This window comes from Vanacampus margaritifer, chromosome 6 (assembly GCF_051991255.1).
Source record: "Vanacampus margaritifer isolate UIUO_Vmar chromosome 6, RoL_Vmar_1.0, whole genome shotgun sequence".
Classification (NCBI taxonomy): Eukaryota; Metazoa; Chordata; class Actinopteri; order Syngnathiformes; family Syngnathidae; genus Vanacampus; species Vanacampus margaritifer.
Genome location: NC_135437.1, coordinates 2,642,026 through 2,666,565, shown reverse-complemented (window position 1 = coordinate 2,666,565; position 24,540 = coordinate 2,642,026). Strand labels below are relative to the sequence as shown.

At 43.3% G+C, this 24,540-nt stretch overlaps 1 protein-coding gene across 12 annotated transcripts in view; it reads right to left on the bottom strand.

Moving 5' to 3' along the window:
• magi2b (membrane associated guanylate kinase, WW and PDZ domain containing 2b) overlaps positions 1-24,540 on the bottom strand; it is a 240,644-nt gene that overhangs the window by 10,112 nt on the left and 205,992 nt on the right. For 4 of the 12 annotated variants that reach the window (XM_077568842.1, XM_077568846.1, XM_077568848.1 and 1 more), the window contains 10 exons: positions 18,868-18,899; positions 17,423-17,615; positions 16,712-16,827; positions 14,896-15,088; positions 14,557-14,778; positions 13,481-13,666; positions 13,022-13,331; positions 8,339-8,558; positions 7,832-7,990; positions 1,589-1,727 (listed from right to left, as the gene is read on the bottom strand). In XM_077568842.1, the coding sequence (XP_077424968.1) occupies positions 1,589-1,727; positions 7,832-7,990; positions 8,339-8,558; positions 13,022-13,331; positions 13,481-13,666; positions 14,557-14,778; positions 14,896-15,088; positions 16,712-16,827; positions 17,423-17,615; positions 18,868-18,899 (1,770 nt within the window). Of the gene's footprint in view, positions 1-395; positions 485-1,588; positions 1,728-1,862; positions 2,180-2,213; positions 6,764-7,831; positions 7,991-8,338; positions 8,559-13,021; positions 13,332-13,480; positions 13,667-14,556; positions 14,779-14,895; positions 15,089-16,711; positions 16,828-17,422; positions 17,616-18,867; positions 18,900-24,540 lie in introns of those variants that run through there. The other 8 variants (XM_077568845.1, XM_077568847.1, XM_077568853.1 and 5 more) reach the window with 8 other exon arrangements.

Here is a 24,540-nt window from a genome sequence, read left to right as displayed (position 1 = left end):
AGGAATTTAAACAGACATTTATTCACCTGTATTTACTGTTACTTTAATGTAGTTATTTGATATAGGTTCACTTAAGTCAACGTGATTTGTAATGGCTGCGTTAACTTCAACAACAACTGATCCGAATCAGCCATCCTTGTTGTTAACATTTGCCTCAAACGCTTTGAGGTCGGTAGGGAATTGGGACAATTGAGACAAATAACTTTAGGTAAGTAAGTATATATATATAATTAATATTATATTATTCACAGCTTTTCACCAATCGCAAGTGCAACCCTGCACCTTGTGATTGTCCATGCATTACCACATGATCATGCCAACACACACAGCATCACATGACTCAACTGGCGACAAGAAGATAGAAGAAAAGAGAAGACATGCAGTTTTGCACAAACCGTGTCTTTAGCGTGGCCCATTAGGAAGAAATAAGGGGAGCTTAGTGTGTCACCTTTCATGCACATGGACAGGTTGGAAGGTACCATTCCTGAGGGAAGGCAAGTAAAAGCCTATATGCCAAGGGTTCAACTTTAAGCTTAAACATGTTACAGAGAGAGAAACAATTAATGACAGTAGAAGCCCACAGAGCCACATATGAAGTGTAACAATGTAATATGCTTGTTAATGTGCTCTGGACTAAAAAGCCCCTTTGGATATCCACTACTCACAAGTTAGGATGATCAGCTTTCAGTGAACTTCATTTGACCTTCCCCAAACCTTTACATGCCAACTGCTCATTGTTTCGGCAGCTTTTGCACAGCTTGCTCTACCAAGAAGCTGAATGGCAAAATTCACAACAGTTGTTTGATCTACAAACAGTTCCACTTTTGCGCCTTTCTGTGAGTGACTCTTACAGTTTTTCCCTGGGAACCTTCTGAACCGGGTGCGAGGCTTCGAAAATAATATACTGTATGTGTTGCCGCTCTGTGTGTGTTAAAGTAGCAGTTGTGTGTAGGTTGAGATTTACATCACTAATTTTTGCTAGCAGGTCTATGGTGCTGCGTATGTTAGCATTAAGCTAGTTGACTTTTGTTAGATTAAATGACACATGGTTTGATAACGTTGAACAATTTTGGTGGTCAAATATACAATGATGAATTCTCTTTTGTTTGGCTCAGCTTTATAGTAAACAAAGCTAACTTAAATAACTGTAACATCAAACCTATTTTTCGTTAGCTGGTATATATGGCTTTGTTTTCACATCACAGTGTATGTTAGCATTTTGTAGGTAGCCATGGTTTGGTTGAACATGTTAGTGATGAAATAAATATACAATGTTACCAGCTTCAAACAGGATTTATTTCAGAGGGAACTAGCCATTAAGCCTAGAGAGTCATCAAAAGGTTGCAACTGGAAGGGTGACAGAAAGTACTAGAAGTAGTGTCACTTGATCTGATGTGAATTTTGCTGTTTCAGTCCTTGTTAGAGAACAGCAAGTTGAAACGTTGAAACTTGTCAAAAGTTTTGAGAATGTCAAATTCAGTTCACATGTAAAGGTCATGAGTGCATTTTAGAGTGCTGCTGAAATTGAACCCATAGGAAGAGTCATGAGTAAAAAAGACAGAAACGGAAGATGTGAAACATGACCCACCGTATTCAGGCACCTGCCCTGTACCCCTCTTTAGCAGCAGTCGGACCCTGCGGCCCCCCGCCTTGATGAGTTCGATGGCCCGGGCGTGAGTCATGTCCCGAGTGCTGTCCCCGTTGATCTCTATGATTTGATCCCCCACCTGAAGACCACGCACGCACGCACGCACGCACGCACGCACGCACGCACGCACGCACACACACACACACACACACACACACACACACACACACACACACACACAGATAACCTTAGTCATATTCTATACATGCTTGGAACGTTATCAATTTGTCACTTTATTTACAGTAACTTTATTTAAACGTTAAACGCTATACAGTATAATCATTGGCCACTGCTGACATACATCTTCAATACTGTATTTTTTTTCTCCATTTTTTTTTTTAGCATTGCCACAAAGAATCAACATCAATTAAAATAGAGAATTGCAATACCTAATATGCACACAATCCAGATAATTAATTAGTGTCATGATTGGGGTCAGCTGTTTCTGTTTTCCCTTGCAGTCGCTGGGGAAACAGCTGGAGGGCGGATCCCGCCAAACACACCTGCTGCCCATCAGCCCAAGATAAAAGCCTGGCAGAAACAGCGAGGAGTGTCGGGTTATTACTCCGTGATGCTATTCACCAGACCTGACTAGTAGCGCTTCTACATGGATCTACTCCGTATCCCACACTACTCGCCGTTTTATCCGCCCTCGGGCGTGATCTTGTGTTTCCTTGTGTTTTGATTAAAACTAAGTTACCCGCATCCCTGCCGTGGCTCTCCTACCTTCCTGCATTTGGGTCCTCCACTCCCACACCGTAACAGAATAACCCGACCAGAATGGACCCCGCAGACCCCAACAGCCTGTGCCAGGCCATGGCCAGCCATGGGCGCTTACTCGGACAGCACAAGCAATACTTCCGCGAGCTGAAGGAGGCAATGTCGACGCTAACCGCCCAGATCGGGTCGCTCACCTTGAAGGTGGAGCGGAGGTCGGAATCCACGGCCGCGGAGGACTTACGACCAGCCGGGGCGTCTCCTGTCTCCTCCGCGTCCCGATCAGCTGGCAACTTTGTTCTTCGGGAACCCAATATTCCCCATCCTCCCCGCTACTCTGGCGAAATTGGTGGGTGTGACCAATTTATTCACCAGTGTAGCTTGGTCCTCGATCAACAGCCGCACACCTTCCCGAACGACGGCGCCAAGGTCGCCTTCGTAATGAGTCTACTGTCCGGCCAGGCGGCATTATGGGCGATGGCGGTCAGTAAAGCTAATCCGGAGCTCCGAGCTTCAATTCCTGCCTTCCTGGTGGAATTTAGAAACGTCTTCGACCACCCAGTAAAAGGGAAGGAAGCGGGCAGCCGCTTGCTGGACCTCCAGCAGGCTGACTTGTCCATGGCGGAATACTCCATCTCCTTCCGGGTTTTGGCCGCCGAGAGCCGTTACGACAAAGCGGCGCTGTGTGGGATCTTCCGGCGGGGACGAGCTGGCGGCGCGGGACGAGACGTCCGGTCTGGAGGAACTCATCAACCTGGCCATCCACTTGGACAACAGGTTGCGGGAGCGGCAGCGGGAACGGGAGGAGGAGCGACGACCTAAGGCAGCAGACACGGCTGCTCAGCTTGTTTCAACCACGTCCGCGGGGGCGCTTCTTCGACGCCTCGCCTCCCGACGCTTCGTGGCGACGCCCTCCTGCGGGAGCTGGCATCGAGCCTATGCAGTTGGGGGGAGTACGGCTCTCTGAGGCGGAACGCACGAACTGGTGGAGAAATTAGGCGTGCCAATATTGTGGTCGGCCCGGACACCAATCGGCCAAGTGTTGGAGGCGGCCTGATAGACGTCGGGACGTCGCACCCGTTCCAGCCACAACCATATAACCCCAACGCAACAACCAGTGTGAGTACTCCCAGTTCACGGGATCATGTAATGATCAGATGTAACCCAAATAGCCAATTGGATACTAAAAGGCTACAATTGTCAGGAGAAATGACATGGGGTGGGGTGAATGTAAAGATGACGGCTTTGGTGTATTCTGGGGCGGATGACTGTATTGTCGACCCAAAAATTGTCAACATCTTGAAATGTCCGGTGGTTAGACTCGAGAAAACCAAGGAGATGTATGACCTCAACGGGCGCTTCTTGGGTATGATTACGCATAGAACAGAGAGTCTACACATGCGTTTATCGGGAAACCACGTGGAGACTAGACAGTTTTTCATTATGCCCTCCCGGTCAGCTCCAGTGGTCCTGGGTCTGACTTGGCTGGCCAGGCATAACCCTGACATAAACTGGGGCATGCCCAGGTAAAAGAGAGATGGAGCTTGTTCTGTTACTCACATTGCCTGCAGTCAGCGGTAAATGACCACTGTGGCCCAGCCAAAGCAACAATGGAACTGATTAACCTGGAAGATGTGCCAGCAGAATACCACGACTTACGGGAAGTTTTTAGTAAAGACCGGGCCTTATCTCTCCCTCCACATCGACCTTATGATTGCGCGATAGAATTGGTTCCTGGCGCACCGCTGCCTAGTACACGCCTGTACCAAATTGCCAAGCCGGAACTCCAAGCCCTCAAGGAATATGTCACAAAGTCACTGGCTGCCGGGCTGATTCGGCCTTCCAAGTCGCCGCTAGGGGCAGGATTTTTCTTCTTTGAGAAGAAAGACAAGACTCTATGCCCTTGCATCGATTTCCGGAGCCTGAATGTCATAACAATTAAAAACAAATACCCATTGCCGCTAATGGAGTCAGCATTTGCTCCATTACATTCTGCTACGGTGTTTAACAAATTAGACCTTCGCAGTGCCTACCATCTGGTTAGGATAAGGGAGGGCGATGAATGCAAAACAGCATTTAAAACACCCATTGGGCATTTTGAGTACTTGGTTATGCCTTTTGGCCTCTCAAACGCTCCCGCAGTGTTTCATTAATGATGTCTTGCGTGACATGCTTAATCACTTTTGTTTTGTTTACCTTGACGACATTTTAATTTTCTCTAGAAATCTAGCAGAACATCGGCAACACGTTCGGCTGGTTTTGGAGCGACTGGAAAACCGGCTGTATTTGAAAGCATAAAAGTGTGCATTTCACCCCAGTTCGGTCCAGTTCCTCGGATATATTGTGGCGAGGGGTCAATTGAGAGCCGACCCGGCCAAGATCCAGGCCGTGGTCGAGTGGCCAACACCCACGTCAAGAAAGCAGAGGTTCCTGGGGTTCGCTAATTTCTATCGTCGGTTCATCCGCAACTATAGCGTGAAAGCGGAACCTCTGACGAGGCTTACGTCTACCAAGATTCCGTTTATTTGGACTCAGCAGGCTGAGGCCGCTTTTGTTGGATTAAAATTATCATTTTCACGTTCACCAGTTTTAACACACCCTAACGAGGCTCTTCCATTTGTTGTCGAGGTTGATGCTTCAGAGACGGGAGTGGGAGCGGTGTTGTCCCAACGGTCCCCGGTTGACCAGAGACTGCATCCCTGCGCCTTCTTCTCTCGTCGGCTCAACCAGGCGGAGAGCAACTACGATGTGGGCAACCGTGAGCTGCTGGCCATTATTTTTGCGTTGCAGGAGTGGCGGCACTGGCTGGAGGGCGTGGCGGAACCCTTCCAGATTTTCACGGACCACAAAAACTTGTCGTACCTCCGGTCCGCTCAGAGACTGAATCCCCGTTAAGCACGCTGGGCCCTGTTCCTGACACGTTTCAATTATATCATCACTTACCGACCAGGATCCCGGAATACCAAGCCGGATGCCTTGTCCGCGTGCACGGTCCACCCGCCGAGGGGTCTCCACCCGAAACGATCGTGCCGGAGAACAGAGTGTTGGGAGCCCTCCAGTGGGAGGTAGAGCGGAAGATGGTGGAAGCGACTGACGACACGCAGACCCCAGTAGCATGCCCTGGGAATAAGTTGTTTGTACCCACACACCTTTGGCAAGAGGTGCTGCAGTGGGGACATAAAGGACTATGTCACGTCCTGTACGGTGTGTGCTCGTAATAAGCCCTCTCGCCATATGCCAGCCGGTAAGCTCTGCCCCCTGCCCATTCCCCACCGTCCTTGGTTTTTGGCGCTGGATTTCGTTACCGGGCTACCTCCTTCCAACGGGCAGTCGGTGATCCTTACGGTGTTGGACCGGTTCTCCAAGATGGCACACTTTATCGCCCTGCCCAGGTTGCCCACCTCGTTGCAAACAGCGGATATCCTGATAAGGGACATATTCAGGATCCACGGGATCCCATCCGACCTCGTCTCCGATAGGGGGCCTCAGTTCGTGTCCCGGGTGTGGAAGGCCTTCTGCAAGTCTTTGGGGGCTACGGCTAGCCTGTCTTCGGGCTATCACCCTCAATCCCACCTCCCATGGGTCGAATACGCCCACAACACCCTCGTGTGCTCTGCCACAGGTCTGTCCCCGTTCAACGCTGCCTGTGGCTATCAACCCCCCTTGTTCCCTTCCCAGGAGGGCGAGGTTGCCATTCCCTCGGTCCATATCCACCTCCGCCGGGCTCGCATGGTTTGGCAGGACGCCAGGAAGGCCCTGTGCCGCACAATGGCCCACAATAGGCGACTCGCGGACAGGCACCGGATCCCAGCACCATCCTACCGACCGGGACAGAAGGTTTGGCTCTCCACTCGGGACCTGCAGTTAGCGGGGAGTTCCAAGAAGCTGGGGCCTCGGTTTGTCGGCCCGTTTGAAGTCGACTCAGTGATCAACCCGGTGGCAGTTCGGCTCAACCTGCCACCCACACTCAAGGTGCACCCAGTTTTCCACACGTCCTTGCTCAAGCCTGTCTGCCAGCCAATTGTGCCCGCCGGCCGCGCCCCCACCGACCCCCGGGTCGTCGGCGGGCAGCCTGTCTACACGGTTAGGGCCATTCTGGACTCTCGAAAGCGTGGCAGGGGGATGCAGTATCTGGTTGACTGGGAGGGGTACGGTCCCGAGGACCGCCAGTGGATCCCCCGCTCCTGGATTCTGGACCAGTCACTTGTCCGTGACTTCCATTCGTCGTACCCTTCTCTGCCGGGTGGTCCGCCTGGGGGTGTTCGTTAGTGGGGGGGTACTGTCATGGATGGGGTCAGCTGTTTCTGTTTTCCCTTGCAGTCGCTGGGGAAACAGCTGGAGGGCGGATCCCTCCAAACACACCTGCTGCCCATCAGCCCATCAGGCCAAGATAAAAGCCTGGCAGAAACAGCGAGGAGTGTCGGGTTATTACTCCGTGACGCTATTCACCAGACCTGACTAGTAGCGATTCTACGTGGATCTACTCCGTATCCCACACTACTCGCCGTTTTCTCGGCGTAATCTTGTGTTTCCTTGTGTTTTGATTAAAACTAAGTTACCCGCATCCCTGCCGTGGCTCTCCTACCTTCCTGCATTTGGGACCTCCATCCCACACCATAACAATTAGGAACACCTGCATACTCTTAATAACTAATCGAATAGTAAATAAAAAAAAGGATTATAATTCTGTAGCTATTCTCAATGTTTTATTTGAATAATTATTATAATCATTATTGTATATTAGAGCTCCAATTTTAAACCATCCCAACATTTTTTTTCAAATATTTTTAATTTATTTTGCCAACATGAGAATATAAATGTTTCAAATAAAATTTGTGAAGATTGTAGCATAAATTATGGTCGCTCAAGGAGCGATGTACTGTATACGACTCAAGAGAACGCCTGCAGTTCTCTCTGTTGCCTCTAGGAGCACCACATCTGTTTGGATAATTTATTGAGTAAACAGACAAAAAACCTCTTGTAAATCAGTCCTTGTATGAAGGAGCTACAATGGAAGTCAATTGAATTTTTCTGCTTTAATTTGATTTCCCCCAATGCTTTTCAATGGATTTCTATTACATTTGGATTTTTTTTCTGTATTTGTGAATCTGACTGTGAATAGTGAAAATCTACAAAGAATTAACACACCCTTTAAAACTATGTTAAATAAAAATGCAGTCCATTTACCAATTACCATTTACTTTAAAACCTTATGGGAAAAAAATCAGCAAAAAACACAAATAAGCAGAGGATTGGCTAAAAAAACAAAAGGCAAGAAGCAAGGGACTGAGTAAAACCCACAACACAGGACTAAGCGGGGGTTTATGCCAGTGACGGGGGAATGAGTCCCCTACACCCCCAAAAAACAATCAGCAAATAGGTAAATTTGTAAATGGCAAACTGCGAATAAGCAGGCGTCCACACTTTAAAAGTAATATTAAACCCTCTTTGCATCTGCATGCTTACCCTCATCCTCCCGTTCCGTATGGCGGGACCGTCTTCTGCAAGGCGCAACACAAACAGGTCCATCTTGTACTCTCTGCCCCCCCGGATACTGAAACCGAAACCTTTCGAGCTTTTTTCCAGCTCCACTGTAAAGTAATCAAAGTCCTGTAGAGGGGGAATCTAAAAAAAAAAGAAAAGGTAATCATAAAAGCTCAGCTAGTGGAACATATAGTACAGACAATGTGCAGTGGAATCAGCACCCAAGTGTAGTGGATATGAAAAGTCGACACACCCCTGTTCACATTTTCACAAATCCTTCAGGTTTATGCTAAACAGCAAATATATGCCATAAAAAGCCTAGTAGAACATTTGAAGTTTATTTGGAATTTATCTGAGGAAAATTGTGGCAGGTGTGTGTTGACTCCCATTACGCATGAGTTTGAAAGTGACTGGCTTAATAGGAACACAGCCACTTCCCCAGTTTAGAGGGTGTACACACTTGTAGAACCACGATAGTGATTATGATACCTGTGGTCGAAACTCTGCAGCGATCCCCAGCGGGAACTGAGCAGCTGCCGTGTGCTGTCTGAAGTCCAACAGGCCGGGTGGGTGCCGATAGTCCAGCGTCGGGGGCTGCCGGTAATCAGTCACCGGCGGGTGCCGGTAGTCTACGGGTGGTTGCCTGTAATCAGTGAACGGAGGATGGCGGAAGTCAGGTTTGACATCCTGTCTGGCTTTAACCTCAGACCTGTGAGGAGGGAAAAAGCAACACAATCTGAGAGAGTTTTGTTTGAGAAAAGTGTGTACGTAGTATGTACAGTGCTCCTCAGTGAGACTTGATGGAATGAGCAAAAATATTTATAGACATTTTGTTTTTTCATTATAGTTAAATACTGTATATATGAGACTTAGTAACCTTACAACCTTTCACGGGTAAACATTTTTTTCCCCTTTTTTTTTGGGAGGGGGGTGTTAAATCATACACTTTTTTCAAGAAAAGTAAACTATGAAAAGTGGTTGAGAATTGAGCAGGTTACGACATACTAAGTCCATGCATTGCCTTTGTTGGGAAAGTTGCCCCTGCCAACCAGAGGTGGCAAATACAGGCCCAGAAATTAAAAACCCTGCAACAGTTTGGCTTTTGCCACAGGTGCTAGCTAGCTAGCTAGCTCCCTAGCTAGCGCCCATGGTGCTCGTTAGGGAGCTAGCTAGCTAGCATCAGGGGCTAAAGCCAAACTGTGGCAAAGTTCTTACTTTCTGGATCTGGATTTGGTACCTCTGCTGCAAACATGGCTGCCAAGTAGGCACGGTGGCTGCTACAGCAGGCTGGCAAACATCTGTGATTATTCCGCATGGCATTACTTGAACAAACGGCAATAGTCATGAACGGTCATGAACTCTAACATAGCAACTGTTGCTAGTTCATACCGATTGCTTATGGCTGAATTTTTGCTCCTAATGATTACACGATGAACAATTATTAAGATGAGTACAAAATTAGCAAATGGGAATTGTCAGCTGATATCCATAGGTTAGGGATGTCTACGACAATGCCAAAGTAATGAGCGATTGTTTTGAGATAATAATTGACTTCTTTGTTGAATACCTTCTACATGATGCAAATTTTGAACATTTCACAATGGTTATTTCCGGTGACGTGAGGTCAGGATAGGCAAGCCTACCCCAGGCTGAAATGAAAGTTTGCCGTTTGCTTTTTTCTATTTATTTTAATTATTTATTTAATTTCAGAAAGCTACACTACCAGTATGTTTAAAAGTGACAACATTTGGTGATTTTCATATTTCAATAAAAAATGACTCATTATCAGCTGGTCTGCAGGCAAATATGCTACAAAAATTATCCTCCTGAAGGCAGACCGCTACTATGCTTTTCCCAGCCCTGTACGCGATGTATGTTCGCGCATGCGTAGTCAGTTTCCGAGTAGAAAAGTCCTTTACGCAAATAGGCAGATTGCTACGCAGCCTTTTTACGTCGCTGTATTATTCCTATGCGAACGTACGTTCACACAGTGCATTCGTGAATTCAAAACACACTTAGTGAAGGATGGGAGGCCAACGCTTTAGCTACCGGATCTTCAGCAAAGTAAGGGACAAAGAATTATTCGTACTTTTCACAAAGAATGGTGCAAAAGGAAAGATTGGCTTTGTAGATGTCCTTCGATTAACTGGCTGTTTCATTTTACATGGTGTTTGGCATTGCTATTGCTAGGCTGATTTTGTGAGGAGTTAGGCTGTTTTACAGGGTGATATTCACTTTATTACATCCTTTCTGGGTGTCCAGGTGGGTTTGTCCGTTTTTCGTTGTGCGACAAATGGGAGGCAGAGTGCACTGCAACGTTTACTGTGGCTGGCAGACTGCACACTAACTGACGGTGACCCAGAACTTTAGCTGAGTGGCAAATGTTGAGCTGCCGCAGCGAAGGCGATGGATACGAACCCCGCTCGAAGTAAAAAAAAACAAAAAAGATTGCGGAGCAAAAAATGTAAGACTTCAAAAGAGAATAATGTTTTTTGTTTTATTGTCTACCCAAACAGAGTAGTAACTATATGTTAAAATAGTTTGAATGTATGACATTTTGTACCTGAATATCAAGTATCTCGAGGTCAGGCTAAGTGTCCTAATTTTTGGAAATGAAAATATGGTCGGTCACCCTAGGATACGTTGTACACTCGCCTGCCGACACACAAATTTTGTGTGCGTCGCAATTTGCGACTGCCTGCCTACCCAAACCTAGAGCTCACTGCACATCACTGGTTCTTTCATGAAAATAGAACTTTTAATTGATGAAAGAGGCAGCAGTTTTTACTTTAAGTAAAATAAAAAATCATCAAGTTTTTATATTTAAACTTATGTTTGTTTTAAAAAAAATATATTTTATAATTTTTATTTACATGTGTATGTTAACTCTTTGACTTCCAGACGTTTTCAGAAAAGGGATGCCGCCAGCCGATTTAAGCATTTTGACTGATCTTTCAAGGTCCACAGAAAATGTTGTGTTTGGACTATGGAAACACACATACTACCAAATGAAAGATTGAACTCTCATCTTTCATCAGAAAAAAAAGTTTGTTTCTACCTTATTCCGTTTTTCAGTAATAAACAATAGAAAATGGTTAGTTTCACCGAAATGCTCTGTTTTGAAAACAAGCTTTTTGTGAAACGATGTTATTTCATGCACTCTAGTGAATTGTACACTTCTTTTTGTCCATGAATGATGCCACAAACACCTAAATAGTGCTTTACTTCTGTAAAACCCTACCACCAACAATGAAAAAGTGTTTTTAGATTGCAAAATACGTTTATTTCCATTCAACAGTGTAACAATTTGACAAAACAATTTCGCAAACTATTTACAAATGTGTGCAACTGTGGTACTATTTACAACTATGTGGATGTTTCAAATACAGTTTTTCTTTTTGTAACAATCCCCTGCGTGCAAGGAGATGGAGCAGGATTTGCACAACAGATTAGTTTCATTGCGATTGCCCCCTTTGCATGCAGACGTTACAATTTCTTGACGGCCTTTTTTTCCGGGGAATAGCAGAAGTAGCAGACTGTACCCACTCCTCCGATGAATATGCATTGGACTCGGGGTACTCTTCATTGTCCGATTGAACGTCCGCCTGTGCAGAAGTGCTCGGTTGTGCTCCGCGTTTTCCGGTGTTAGCATCGCTAGCCGGTGAGGCTTTATGACGTGGTCATAGCTGCCGCGTCAACGCTTCCAACTTCGGCGTCAACGCTTCCAACTTCGGCGTCAACCTCGGAGCCACCATCATCATCATCATCGTCTTCATCACTGTGCTCTTTAGCATAGTAAAATGGGTAGAAAGCCACAGCTGGGTCGGAGTGCAACTCCAAAGTGCGTACACGCACGCACGTACACTCAAATAACAGTCACTGACTGCTTGGATTCGTGCATGATATAAACGATACCTCGATGTGAATTATTCAATGTCAGCAATTGCATGAGTTGAGTGGTGGAAATCGCCAAAGTTGAAAGAGAGAGTCAGAAACCTAATGCAAGATTATATTGGCACGCTCGAGACAAAACCTCTATAGTAAAAATGTTACTTGTCACATTTAGAACCCCTGCGGTATAGAAGACCCTTCCAGCAGTCAGTCAATATACAACTGAAGGTTTATGTACTGATATGGTATTAGTCCTCTCTAGGAGACTGTCCATCTATCAAACCTTCCTTCCATCCATCCTACCATCTATCTGTCAATCATCCATCCATCCACCCATACATCCTATATGCAGCCATTCATCGATCCGCCTAAAATCCATCCATCTAACATCCATCCTAATGTCAGTCCATCCTACAGTCATCCATCCATCTACACTTTTATCCCAACATCATATCCATCCATCCATCCATCTGACATTCTACTATCAAATTTACCATCCATGTAAATATAATTCCTACATTCATTCCATCTATCATCTATCCATTTGTCTTAACATCCATTCATCCACCCTACTTACCACCATACCATCCATCCATCCATCCTCCTACGTATAATTCATCCAACCTTCCATCTTATATCATCCATCTACCCAACCTACATCAACCTTCCAGCCATACCTCGATTCCTGCTTTCCCCAAGTCAATGACAGTCACACTGGTGTATGGATGTTGCAAATGTTTGGTGGTGGTCAGAAGGGCCGTAGGCGCACACTGGCAGCCACTCTTTTGTCAGTCTGCCCTATGTAGTTTACCGCCAACAGAGTGTGGATGTGTGAGTATGTGAATAATGTACCCATTGTGAAGTGTCTGAGTGTCCAAAAAAAGCACTATATGCAGTTAACTGCAGAGCTAAAGCCTTAACTTTGACAGCACTATTGTTATTATTACATTCAACCATCCATCAACCCTACATCAAACTTCCATCCATCCATCCTACATAAACCTTCCATCCATCCCTCCATCCTAGATGCTGCCATCCTACGTATCTTCAATCCATCTATCCTAACATCCATCCTATCACCCCATTCCTAGCATTTATACACCCTACCTCCCATCCATTCATACCTTCCATCCAACCATCCAACTCAACTCTATTTAATTGATATTGAATGTATTCATTTATTTTATCTTGGGACAATAACACCAATCCATCCAACATGCACCTTTTCATCCAAATATTCATTCAACCAGCCTTCTTCATTCTTCTGTGATGCTGTCATACCTTCCGTCGTGTAGGTAAAGCTGCGGCGGGAGTCCAGAAGGATGGCTGACGGGGCTCTGCTGCGTTCCGGCCGGTGCCGGGTGCGATGCTGCTGTTGCTGGAGGACAAATGAGGATTTGGCCGGTCTGAGCGGGTGTCTGAGCAGGCTGTATGGACGCTTGGCCCGCTTGAAGGGCGATTTGACCCGGCTGAGGAGCCGACTGACCGGGCAGCTGGGTGCCGCCTTGACTCGTCAGGGCGGGGTTGGGCTGGAGGCCATGTTTCTGGGTCATGGGACTCTGCTTCTCTGAGCCGGGCCCAGACTGGGAGCCTGTTAGAGGAGCCATCAAGTCATGTGAGGTGAAGGGCTGTGCTGTGAATCACTTACTCATTCACTACTTTATATAGTGAATTACATAGTTCACTTATGCATCAAATGAAAAATAGTTTTGGAACACTACACACAAGCCGTGTACTTGCCTTCCTCTGGTATGATGTGAAGCGTGACCATGAGGCCAGCGTCTTTGATGAGCTTGACGATGTCAGCATGCGGCATACTGATGATGGACTGGCCGTTCACCGCCAAGATCCGGTCCCCCACTTTTAGTTTGCCGCATCGGTCTGCAGGGCTCCCCTCGATGATACGTCCAATTTTATGGGGCACAGCTGGACAAACATGAAGCAAGCACCATTAGAAAGACAACAACGCACAATGTCTACTGGTGTAGTAAACATATTCACAGTGTCACAATATCAATAGATAGATACGTATACAGATGGGTAGGATGGATCAGTAGCTGGATAGGCTAATTGGATAGGCAGGTAGGTGGTATAGCTAGGTTGGATATGTAGTAGTGGTGCAACAGATCACCAAAGTCATGGTTCGGATCGGATCACGGATTTGAGTCACGGATCGGATCGTTTTTTGGATCAGAAAAAAAAGAGAAATATTACTTTGTCTTTATTTATTTTGTTATGAAATCTTTTCCCCATTAAATAAAAAAATCACATCAAAATGTCTAATATAGACGTTTAGGATTTAGGAACACAACTTTAAGTGCAATATGAGCCAGAAACATTCTTATTTTATAGATGGTCCGTGTGTAAAATAAGATATTAATGGCTTAAAGTTGTGTTCCTAAAATCTAAACTAAATTTCTCTTTTTTATTTGGGAAAAGTGTTTTAGAAAATAAATGGAGACAAAGTTCTATTTATCTTTTTTTTTATTTTAAATAATTAAAAGACCTCAAAGTGCAATTTAAGGCACATTCTCTTTCTTTAAACATGGAGAGTGAATTACAAAGTAGTCTTGGTACCACGCCACAAAGTATTGTCCTACTTCAAAGTAAAAGTATTTTACTTTGAAGTAGGACAATAGGCTATAAGTAGGCTATTTGTATTGCTGTCAATGTATTATTTGGCAAACCTTATTTTGAAGTTATCCTGAGCGTAGGCGGTGTATTACGTTGAGTATGTTTCAGGTTTCTTCATATGTCCGAATGTTGTCCACTGTAAATGTGGTTGGATTGGTAAGTGGATAAGTAGCTTAACTTACTGATGACGGCGGCATTCTCGGGCCTGTTGAGGGAGCTGATGATGACAAAACCGAAGCCTTCATTCTCCTTGCGGTGAATGAGCACGTCGCTGGTGTGTAGGGCCGAGCCCTCCGTGGCCATGGCCACCGCGGCGGGGCCTGGAGGAATGGTGTCATTGCGGGGCGAGCTGTGCTGAGTGGACACTAGGCTGGGGCTGCGGCCGTTTACCGGGCAGCCTTCGCCTGGAGGTAATACATTGAATCAGCAATGAGTGAAGCTTAATAGAGAGGAGCTTCTTAAACTTTGAGGGTACAGGGAAAATCTTTTTTCATGTGTTTAAGCTCCCTTCCCCTCCTTACCGGGCATGTGAAGCCTCCTCCTCACAGTCAAGCTGACTTGGCCGTTGCGAGCAGCGGCGTGCATCAAGTCGATGACATACTTGTGCGGCTTCCCAGCGACCACATTTTTATCCACCGAGATGAGTTCGTCCCCCGGCCGGAGTCGGCCGTCACGCTCGGCGGGGGTGTTCTCGATAATGGCGCCGATCACAATCTGTTTGGAGACAAAGGCGAAATTAGTAACATGCAGATGGCCATGGTGGAATGGCAGGCTGAGCATGTTTGTGGTGCACATTGCACTGCGACTGCTGCATATGTTAGCAAGGCGTTGTTCAGTATAGGAGCGGTGGGAGGTACAAATGTTAACGTAAGTAGATTTTTCAGGTATCTCGTACTTAAAGATGTATTGTGGAGTTGAACATGTTAATGTTAAAGCTTTTTCTACATCATGCACGCTCCACTAATGCTCAGGTGAGTACAAAGAGTGGATGCAGTTACGCTTTAGGCCTGAGGTGGCAGTCTTGAGTAAAAAAAAGGGACCAAGTCCATAATACTTGAACACCTATTTTTCTGATGACTTTTTACTCCCTACCATTGAAAACAAGTGCACTACTGCTATAATAGAGTTACGGATATTGGTGTTCCATGCCTTCCTGTGGCTCTTTCAGTCAGTCTGTATCTCTGTTGCAACTTGTTTATGATGACTTGCTTAGTGGCCTTGTCCCTCTCAGAATATCCTGTCATCAGCGGGTTGCAACTGAGATGCAGAGAGACTGGAGGTCAGTAACAGAAAGGCATAGAAGCAGACACCTGTGGAAACGTCCATGTTGTGAATTTTGCCATGTTGCTATAAGTGAGCACTCTTTTGTGTGTGTGTGTGTGTGTGTGTGGTTAGATGAAGTGTTTACAATACTCACCAGCCACTTTATTAGGCACACCATATCAAAGATTCTACCTTTACAAAGACAATGCTCCATTTTGATTGACATTATCAGAGAGATATATTCCAGGGGTTGTATTTTGATCTATGATAGGCTATAATTGTGTCGCAAAAATCGCAACATTCCCTGATATATTAAAGTCCCTGTAAAGTAAAAATAAATTTGTCTATGAATAATTAGGAAAATACCCAAGTACATAAAATTAAATGTCAAAATAATAAATAAATAAATAAATAATGCTTGAATGCTGTGCGCGTGTCCAGTGAATATGCTGATGTCAATCAAATAGCACTGCTCCGGCTTAAAAAATGGATGCTACAATGTCTAGCTTTTTTGCCCTCCCTACATATGATTATGTACATGTTTGAGCCGCTTGCAGCCAATGGTGGCTGGAATATAGCCCACTAGGTTGTTGTTGTGCTTTTCACACTGCAACGAGTTGCTCTAAAGTGGACTAGCTCGGAGCACTGCTCCACACGCTGGCTCTTCAGTCTGAATGATTTTATTATGTCTTTTGCAATTATTAAGTAATTATCTTCAAACATGTAAATACATATTTAGAAATTTTAGAAAGGGGAATACCGCACCAAAAAACAAAAACAAACACAAATCTATACATGCACCTGACCTGACATCCATTTATCCTTTTCGTAAAGCAATTGACTGCATTAGCCACAGGACATTCTATAGTCAGACAATTTAGATGATCTACCATTAAATTAAATTAGGGTGGCTGGGTTGGGCAAAAGTCAGAGTGCACCCTGGACTTGACTCCACTTGGCATGATTCTTGTTTGTTGAAAGTGCATAAGAGGCAAGTACACATGACGTTAGGTAGGCGTTAAGACAGAGTGTGAGGGTTAAGTAAGCATGAGGTCCAGCCCGTCCCATACGAGCCTTGTCACGGGCGTCCGGACTCACAGCCTGCACGGCCTCGTCTCCCCCCAGGATGCGGAAGCCGAAGCCGGTCTTTTCGCGCAGCAGGTGCACCTCCACCTCTTCATATTCTGGACCTGACGCAAACATGTCAGCGTTATAGTTTAAAGCTTTCTTTTGCCAGCTTAGTCATTCAATAACTGGAAAGTTCAAATAATCGCTGCATAAAATACAGAAACATGCAATTGTTGTGTGAATTACAGTTGTCTTGACACAAAATGTAACGTCAGCTGTAGTAAAAGTGATTATTAAATATTATTAAAAACAAGCAATAGCTGAAATAGATTTTTTTTCTGTTGCCCCACTCTCTTGAGGACCAACTTACAAATCAAATATAAAAGATACAATTAATACTACACAGTAAATTTCGTAGAGTAAATCTTGCTCTAAAAAAGACTAATTGTCAAACTGTAGTGGCTGTCTACCATGTTGTAGGTTGTGGGATTGTTTCTCAACCCTTAAGTGATGTTTTTACTCTCTTCCAAGTGTAAAATTTATTATGTTTAGACTGGGACCGAATATAGTATTTTTTTAGAGTAAAATTTAGTCTATAAAATTTACTGTGTAGGGATGTCCGATACCACTTTTTTCTAGATTGATACCAGTATTTCTTGAGAAGTCACAGATACCAAGTACTGATACCACTAGTACTTTTGACAAAAACAAACTCACGTCGGCTCTCGTAGATAGCTCTGGACTTTTCGTAAAGGTCATAGGGATCTGGCTTGTTCAGGTCGAAGCCTTCAGTGGAGTCCGGCACAGATGTGCGGTGTTGGGGCTGGTTGGGGAAGGGCGTGCCTGGAGGCAGGACGGGACCTGACAGGTTGGCCTGGGGGCTTCCGTGCGGGTCCCACTGATCAGGTAACTGCAAAGAAAACAATGTTAAATCAATTTTTAAAACATAAGTACGGTAATTACTGTATCTTATATAGTTCTTTCATTAGGCCCATCAAGCACTTACATTATCCATAATATTTAGTGCATCAGTTTTTCAAAAAAAAATGTTAATTTTTTAAGTTAATTCATCTCATTGATTGATTTGAGTTATTCAGAATAAATCAAATTGCAGATGCATTTAATTATTTTTTTTACGTTCATAAACAACAGGTTTATAAATATAAAATTTAAACTGATGCCCATCTATCCTTTAAAAATGTCGTCCATTCATCCATCCATCCATTCCCAGCACCAGTTACATCTATCTATCTATCTATCTATCTATCTATCTATCTATCTATCTATCTATCTATCTATCTATCTATCTATCTATCTATCTATGGAGCCATCCATCCATCCATCCATCCATCCATCCATCCATCCATCCATCCATCCCCAGCACCAGTTACATCACTTAGTACGAAATTGGATGGACATGTCAATCATAACAGGACGTTTTGTGGACCCATGCCAGAAAATTAACCAGGAGTCTGGCATTTGGTTTAAAGCAGCCAATTTGAGTGAATTCCACCGCTCTTCGTTGACCAAACAGGTCAATGTCACTCAAATATGCAGCCAAGCCACCTACAGTAATAAAGTTGCAGGTGAGTTTGTGAAGTTTTCTCCAGGCAGTGACAAACACACCAATATAGTTCTGAAGTCAGCACGAGGACAAACAAGGACTTCACGAATGATAAACGATCTGTCTGCAATTGCCAAGTCGTATAAGTTTAAGTCAAGTTAGAAGCCAAGAATGTGAAGAAAGTACAACGAAGTCAAGTCCAGACAGCTCGTCTGGATGATCGATGATTGCCACTCAAGGAATCATGTCATCCTTAAAGTGCGTGTTATATACAGTATTTAGCTTCACTCACTCAATTATGCCGCAAAGACAAACAGACGCTTGGCTGGGCACAGATACGATAGTGAATGGAATCAATATCCGCAGAGAAGAGATTCATGATGGCTGAATATTGCGTGTGAGTGCGATGAATGCGTGGTGATTGCAGAGGCTGCTGCAGTATAAAATCTGAAGAGTGTTACGCAAATTGAAGATGCCGCCTCCTTTCATATTAAAGTGAAACCTCACACAACTTGGAGGCAGCACAGCTTTTGTGCCTCTTACTTGTTTCATGACTGCAAGATGTACGCAACAAATATCACTTAAACATGAGGCGTACCTGTTTGGAGGCTTTCCATGGAGAGATGTGGCCTAAGGAGGGAAGAGAAAGAAACAATTAATTCAAACAGATCGGTGAAGACGGTTTAAGTTTAAGTTAATAGACATGAAGTGAGATGAAGAGATCTATCAATCGATCAATGGATCGAATGTATCGATCGAATCTATCGATCGAATCTATCTATCGATTTATCGATCAAATCTATCTATCAATTTATAGATTGAATCTATCCATCTATCGATCTATTGATAGATCGATAGATAGATAGATGCGGCACACTTTTTACAGAGTCTGCTTATTGTAATGACACTTCTGCTCTTATTTCTTATTCTGTGGTCCACACTCACTCGCTGGTACAGCGATGAGTCTGGTTTCCAGGCTAATTAGAAACATGTAAGATTAAGTGAATATTCTAGAATTATTTCCTATATGAACGTAACCAAGTAACATTTACTTATATTTTTGTTGCGGCCGTGGCTCAGGGTATAGAGACGGTCCTTCGGTAACCAGAAGGTCGACTGTTCGACTGTTTTACTCCATCAAATTGACACAGAAGCTTTCTTTGGAATAAATTAGGAGTTGCTGTTTTCATTGTACAAAATGCCTATGACTGCATACGACAATACATCTTGGCAGGAATGTCTATGGAAAGCAAAGTTAGATTTTCTATTCCTCTGTTTTAAATTTGTTTGTGAAAGGCTCCCTAATGCGCGTTGTTGCATTTGTTCTCAACATAATTACATCATTAGCTGCGGGCGAAGGCACAACCCCCCCGCCCCACACACACACACACACACACACACGCACACAACAACACCACCGCACCACACACACAGTTATCTGTGGTGTGAGTTATACTGTATTTCATGTGGGTGTAGGAAGTGGGGAGCACAGCTCCCCTGTGACACGGCAAAATCAAAGGAGTCGAGCAGTAATGCCTGTAATGTGAAGACCCAAATACATACAGTACACATTGGGAATGTGTACAGTAATGACTCTGTAGTATTAACATGTTTGTAACGCCATATGCGCAAACAAACAATCCCCCATCAAGAATGGATTAATTAATGAAATTATGTATTCCTGATAGAAAGGCCTGAATAATTTTGTAATAATATGGACAAAGTCATGTCAATGTGAGCCTGAACAAGTGGCATAGAAAATGTATCTATGAATGAATGATTAGGTATTTTTAAACTAAAAATATTTGATTTATATGTACAGTAGTAAGAAATAATGTCTAAAGTTAATTTTTCCAGGTAAAAAACAACAACTTAATTATCTCAATAACAAATGTTTGTGTATTATTTAGCACCCTCTAGTGACAAACTAATAATTCATTAATTAAAAAAAACTACTATTAATTTTCATATGCACATAAAAAAGTTCCATCACATCTAAGTCCTTTTTTATTTTTATTTTTTTTTATAAGTGTAGGTATAGTAACCACTAATTATATTCTCTATCTCTTTGTTTTCTTCCAAAGGAGAAGCACTTTGTGAATGTAGTTAGCCGCTGGTGGTAGTTATAGCTCGTCTTGGACCCAATGGGAACGACCCTCGCTTATCTTCCATAGCCAGGGCCTGCAGCTGGTCATCACGGAGTCCCGTGATTCGGGCTCCCGCCGCTTGTCTCCCACTCCCACTTTTCTTCTGCTTACTGCTCCCACTAGCGGCTAGCTGCTATTGTTAGTTGCTAACTCCTGCTTGCCGGGCTGCTCACTCGCTTTCTCTGTCTAAATAATAACTAGTAGTAATTGGTGGGAGGCTTGCAAAGTGTGGTCTCTCCGAGGCACCGTAGTGCATGTGCTTCAAAATTGTTGCACTCTATTAGTTCACCACTAGATTGCACAAAATTCTACAAACTGTATCTTTAAAGCTGATCTTTGTAACAAGTTGCCCATAAAAATCTTTACAATAGCCTTTTTATTTGAGAAATTATGACTCAAACATCTCCTAATTAGTAGATGAACACATTAACTGTTCACAACGGGTACTCCTGCAAGCCTCTGGATTTGGGTTTGAATTTCCCGCCCTTTGTCTCCGGATGTGACGTCATGTGCATATTGTGCACGTGAAGAAGGGATAGGTGCAGTTTCAATTTATGGTCATACGTGGCAGTAGCAATTTGAAATTGAATTTCCTGTGTTCAGCAGCTTTAAGAAATTAAATACTTTTCACTGTTGTTTTCATTTTTTGTGTAAAAACTACATTTCATGTTAAAACATCTCTATTTTACATTATTAAATGAATTAGTGAAATTTCGGTTTCTTAACTTAAAGAAAACTGAATTTTCTTGTAAAAAATATGTTTTTATATGAATATGGAAGAATATCTAGAATCATATTTATTTGTCATGCACACAAAATAAAAAAATACATTCTGCTGCAGCAGCGTGGAAGAAATAGCATCAGCAGTAGAACGGATGCCCTGTCAAGGAAAATCAAGCTTGAGGGAAACAAATTACCATTGTATTTTGCTTCCCGACTTGTTTTAAATAAACACATAATAGACATAGTCATATTAAGGCTACTTTTCAGTTTTTTAATTTCCAAATAATTAATAAACAAAAAACCCAGGAGACTTCTAATTCCTGTTTCAACGGAGGCATCAAAACTGCTGCCAAAATTGATCTGAAAAACACGAGAAAATCACGGATATGTTTGTGGATGGGAAAAACGTGAAAATTGCTGATACATTTGTGCGAATAATTTTCAAATATCTATCCATACTGTATATGTGTGCATCTCCTTTTATGAAACCCAAATTGTGAATGACATGATGAACATTGACTCTTGGACATGTGTACTGTCTATGCAAGGCGGATCTCACAAGCTCATCTTACAGTCGGGTGTGTGCATGTGTCACGTCGTCTTATGGCCACTAGTGAGTCGTTTTGTCACCCTAGCCACCCCACTGAGAAAGTTCTGGCTCTGCCCACAAGCCAAGGCCCCATTGCATGTCTCATTGTGAAGAGAGTGATTGGTTCTATGGAATAAGAAGCACCTCCAACAGGGAATACGGGATAGAAAGAAAGCCTCAAAGGAATTCCAATAGCTCATTCATAGGAAATTTTCCTTAATGTGACAAGGAAGGAAATTAGCTGTCTCTGCATGGTAATTGTTCACTCATATTAAAACAGCTCATCATCCTCACACGAGGCATTTAGGCTTCATTTAAATGCTAATCAAATTGATCAGCATATGTGCCGGTTATCTGGCATTCTCACGGGCTGAATTCCAAATGAGCGCCTGGTGGAGAGCTTTTGACTCGTCAAACCCAGCCTGCTGACTACTGGACGGTGCTCGCTTTGGCCCGTGAGGCGTGGTTTCTGCCCGCCGCGATCTTCACCCTTGTTTGGGGCCCGGGAGTGTCTGTCTCTCACTTGCGGTTGGCTCGCTTTCAAGCCGGAATGTCAGGGGACGGAGCTCAGCGGAAGACTGGAAGAGCGCCCGCGACGGGAAAGCCAACGCCGTCTCGACAAACACGTGCAAGTAGACGTCTGACACCTTGTCTGTGTTCCACTAATGACAAGTGCTCTCACCTAAAATATTCTATAATAGGGATGTCAAACTTATTTTTTAAATACATGAAAACTGCAGTAATAAAACCAGTTCTAAAAAAGCCCAATGTGGATGCTTCAACAACATGAAACTATACCATATCAAATCTTCAATTGTTGGGGGAAAAAATCATTGAAGGGGTTATTTTTCACAGTTTTATGATGCAAAACATTGTCTTTGATACATTTCAGTTTGGATTTTGACCACAGGACAGCACAGAGACTGCACTTATTAAAGTATTAAATGACATACATATGAATACCGACGCCTTCAAAACCACCGTCTTGGTATTGCTAGATCTCAGTGCTGCACTTCACACAGTTCATCGTAATATACTTCTTGACAGACTGCAACAGTGGTTGGGAGTTTCTGACACTAGTGGGGTTTCCATCCAATTGTTTCAAAATTTTTAAGTAAATTTACTGAAAATGCACAAAACGGACAGGCGATGTCCGTTCCCATCTGTTCTTCTTTTGCGAATATTGAGAGGGGACTCCGCCACTGTAGTTGGCGGTATACACCATAGAAATGTGATCCACAAGTAATTATAGCTCATTATAATTCAAGTGACAGCTGTCAAGGAACAGGACCATAGTCTGAAATCTCTGCTCCAAGTGTCAAGAAAGTGCAGGTGGAGTCTGTGTGTCATCAGCAGAAATTATCAGGCACAAAGACGCACATGAATTTGAAGTTACTGTATCTGGCTCAGTACTAGTTCTACTGGCTGTAAGTCATGTAAATTTCATTGCTTTGACTTGCGAGCAAAACTTTGAGATACAGTACAAGCGTACAGATTCATGCAACAATCCTTTTTCTAAACAGCTGACTGTTGCCACTCCCAGTTGGAAGTGCTAAAAAACTAAAACATAAAAGAAAGAGAATTACACATTGTGTATTTAAAACAAATATAAAGCTTTGCCTTACTAAACTCTGTTTAGCTGAATTCTAAAAAACAATGCAAAACGCCATAGCTGATCTAACAAATAGCATCGGTGTAGTGATGTTATAACCATTTCAGCAATGGTTTTTCAAATAAATGTGGTGCAGCAGCACATATTGAATACAAATCTGCTAATAGATGAATCCACAGGTCCCTTAACTGCAAGTATGCAGGGAGCCACAGATATATTTTTTATATCTATATGCGTATATATGTGTATATATGTATATATATATATATATATATATATATATATATATATATATATATATATATATATATATATAAATAAATATATATGTATATATATAAAACATATATATATATATATATATATATATAAATAAATATATATATATATATATATATATATATATATTAATAAAAATGTATATATATATATATAAATAAAAAAATATATAAATATATATATAAAAATCAACAAACAACTGTGTCGTATCTGCGGGTATATTTACCTTCAACGCTAGGGTGCAGTTGTAATAACCTCAGGGGATCGAGTGGTAATTATACGTCGTCCATTCCATTACAAAGCCGTCAAAATTTTCAACCTCCTTATTGTCTACAAACATATTTCTTAACTGTATGCCACTGTCGACTGGTTACACTGGTTCGAAGTCCTCCCGCAATCCTCAATCGCGTCATTTATTTCAGAACTCCGCGAATCTACTTCAGCCATAAATGCTCAAATAAAATTCCAAGATTTGCTACAAGGCCCATGTCACCCTCTCGTGTATATTCTGATGCATTTTATCAGCTAAGAGACCAAGAATTGGTCAAAACAAAACCAAAAGACGTGTCCTCTTTCCTGGGTTTAAGAAACGCGGTCATGCGCTCCCGGCTATAATGGGTTGAAATGCAACTCAAAATGCTGAGTAATTAAAACATCCATAGTACATTATAAAAAGAAAACCCCATGAGCACACAAATGCACACACGCATATACCGGTAACTTAAACTATTTTAAAGTCCCCAGTCCACCTTGCCCCAGCAGCCTCAAGGACAACCCCGCCACTCCCATGAGAAAGGCCAGCCACCCCTCCCCAGTGCTGATGCCCCCCAATGAAGAAAAACTGGAGTTAAAAATTAAAAGACAACAGAATAAAAGGCTAAAAGCAAAACTATACGACAATACAATAAAAGGAGCTACTAT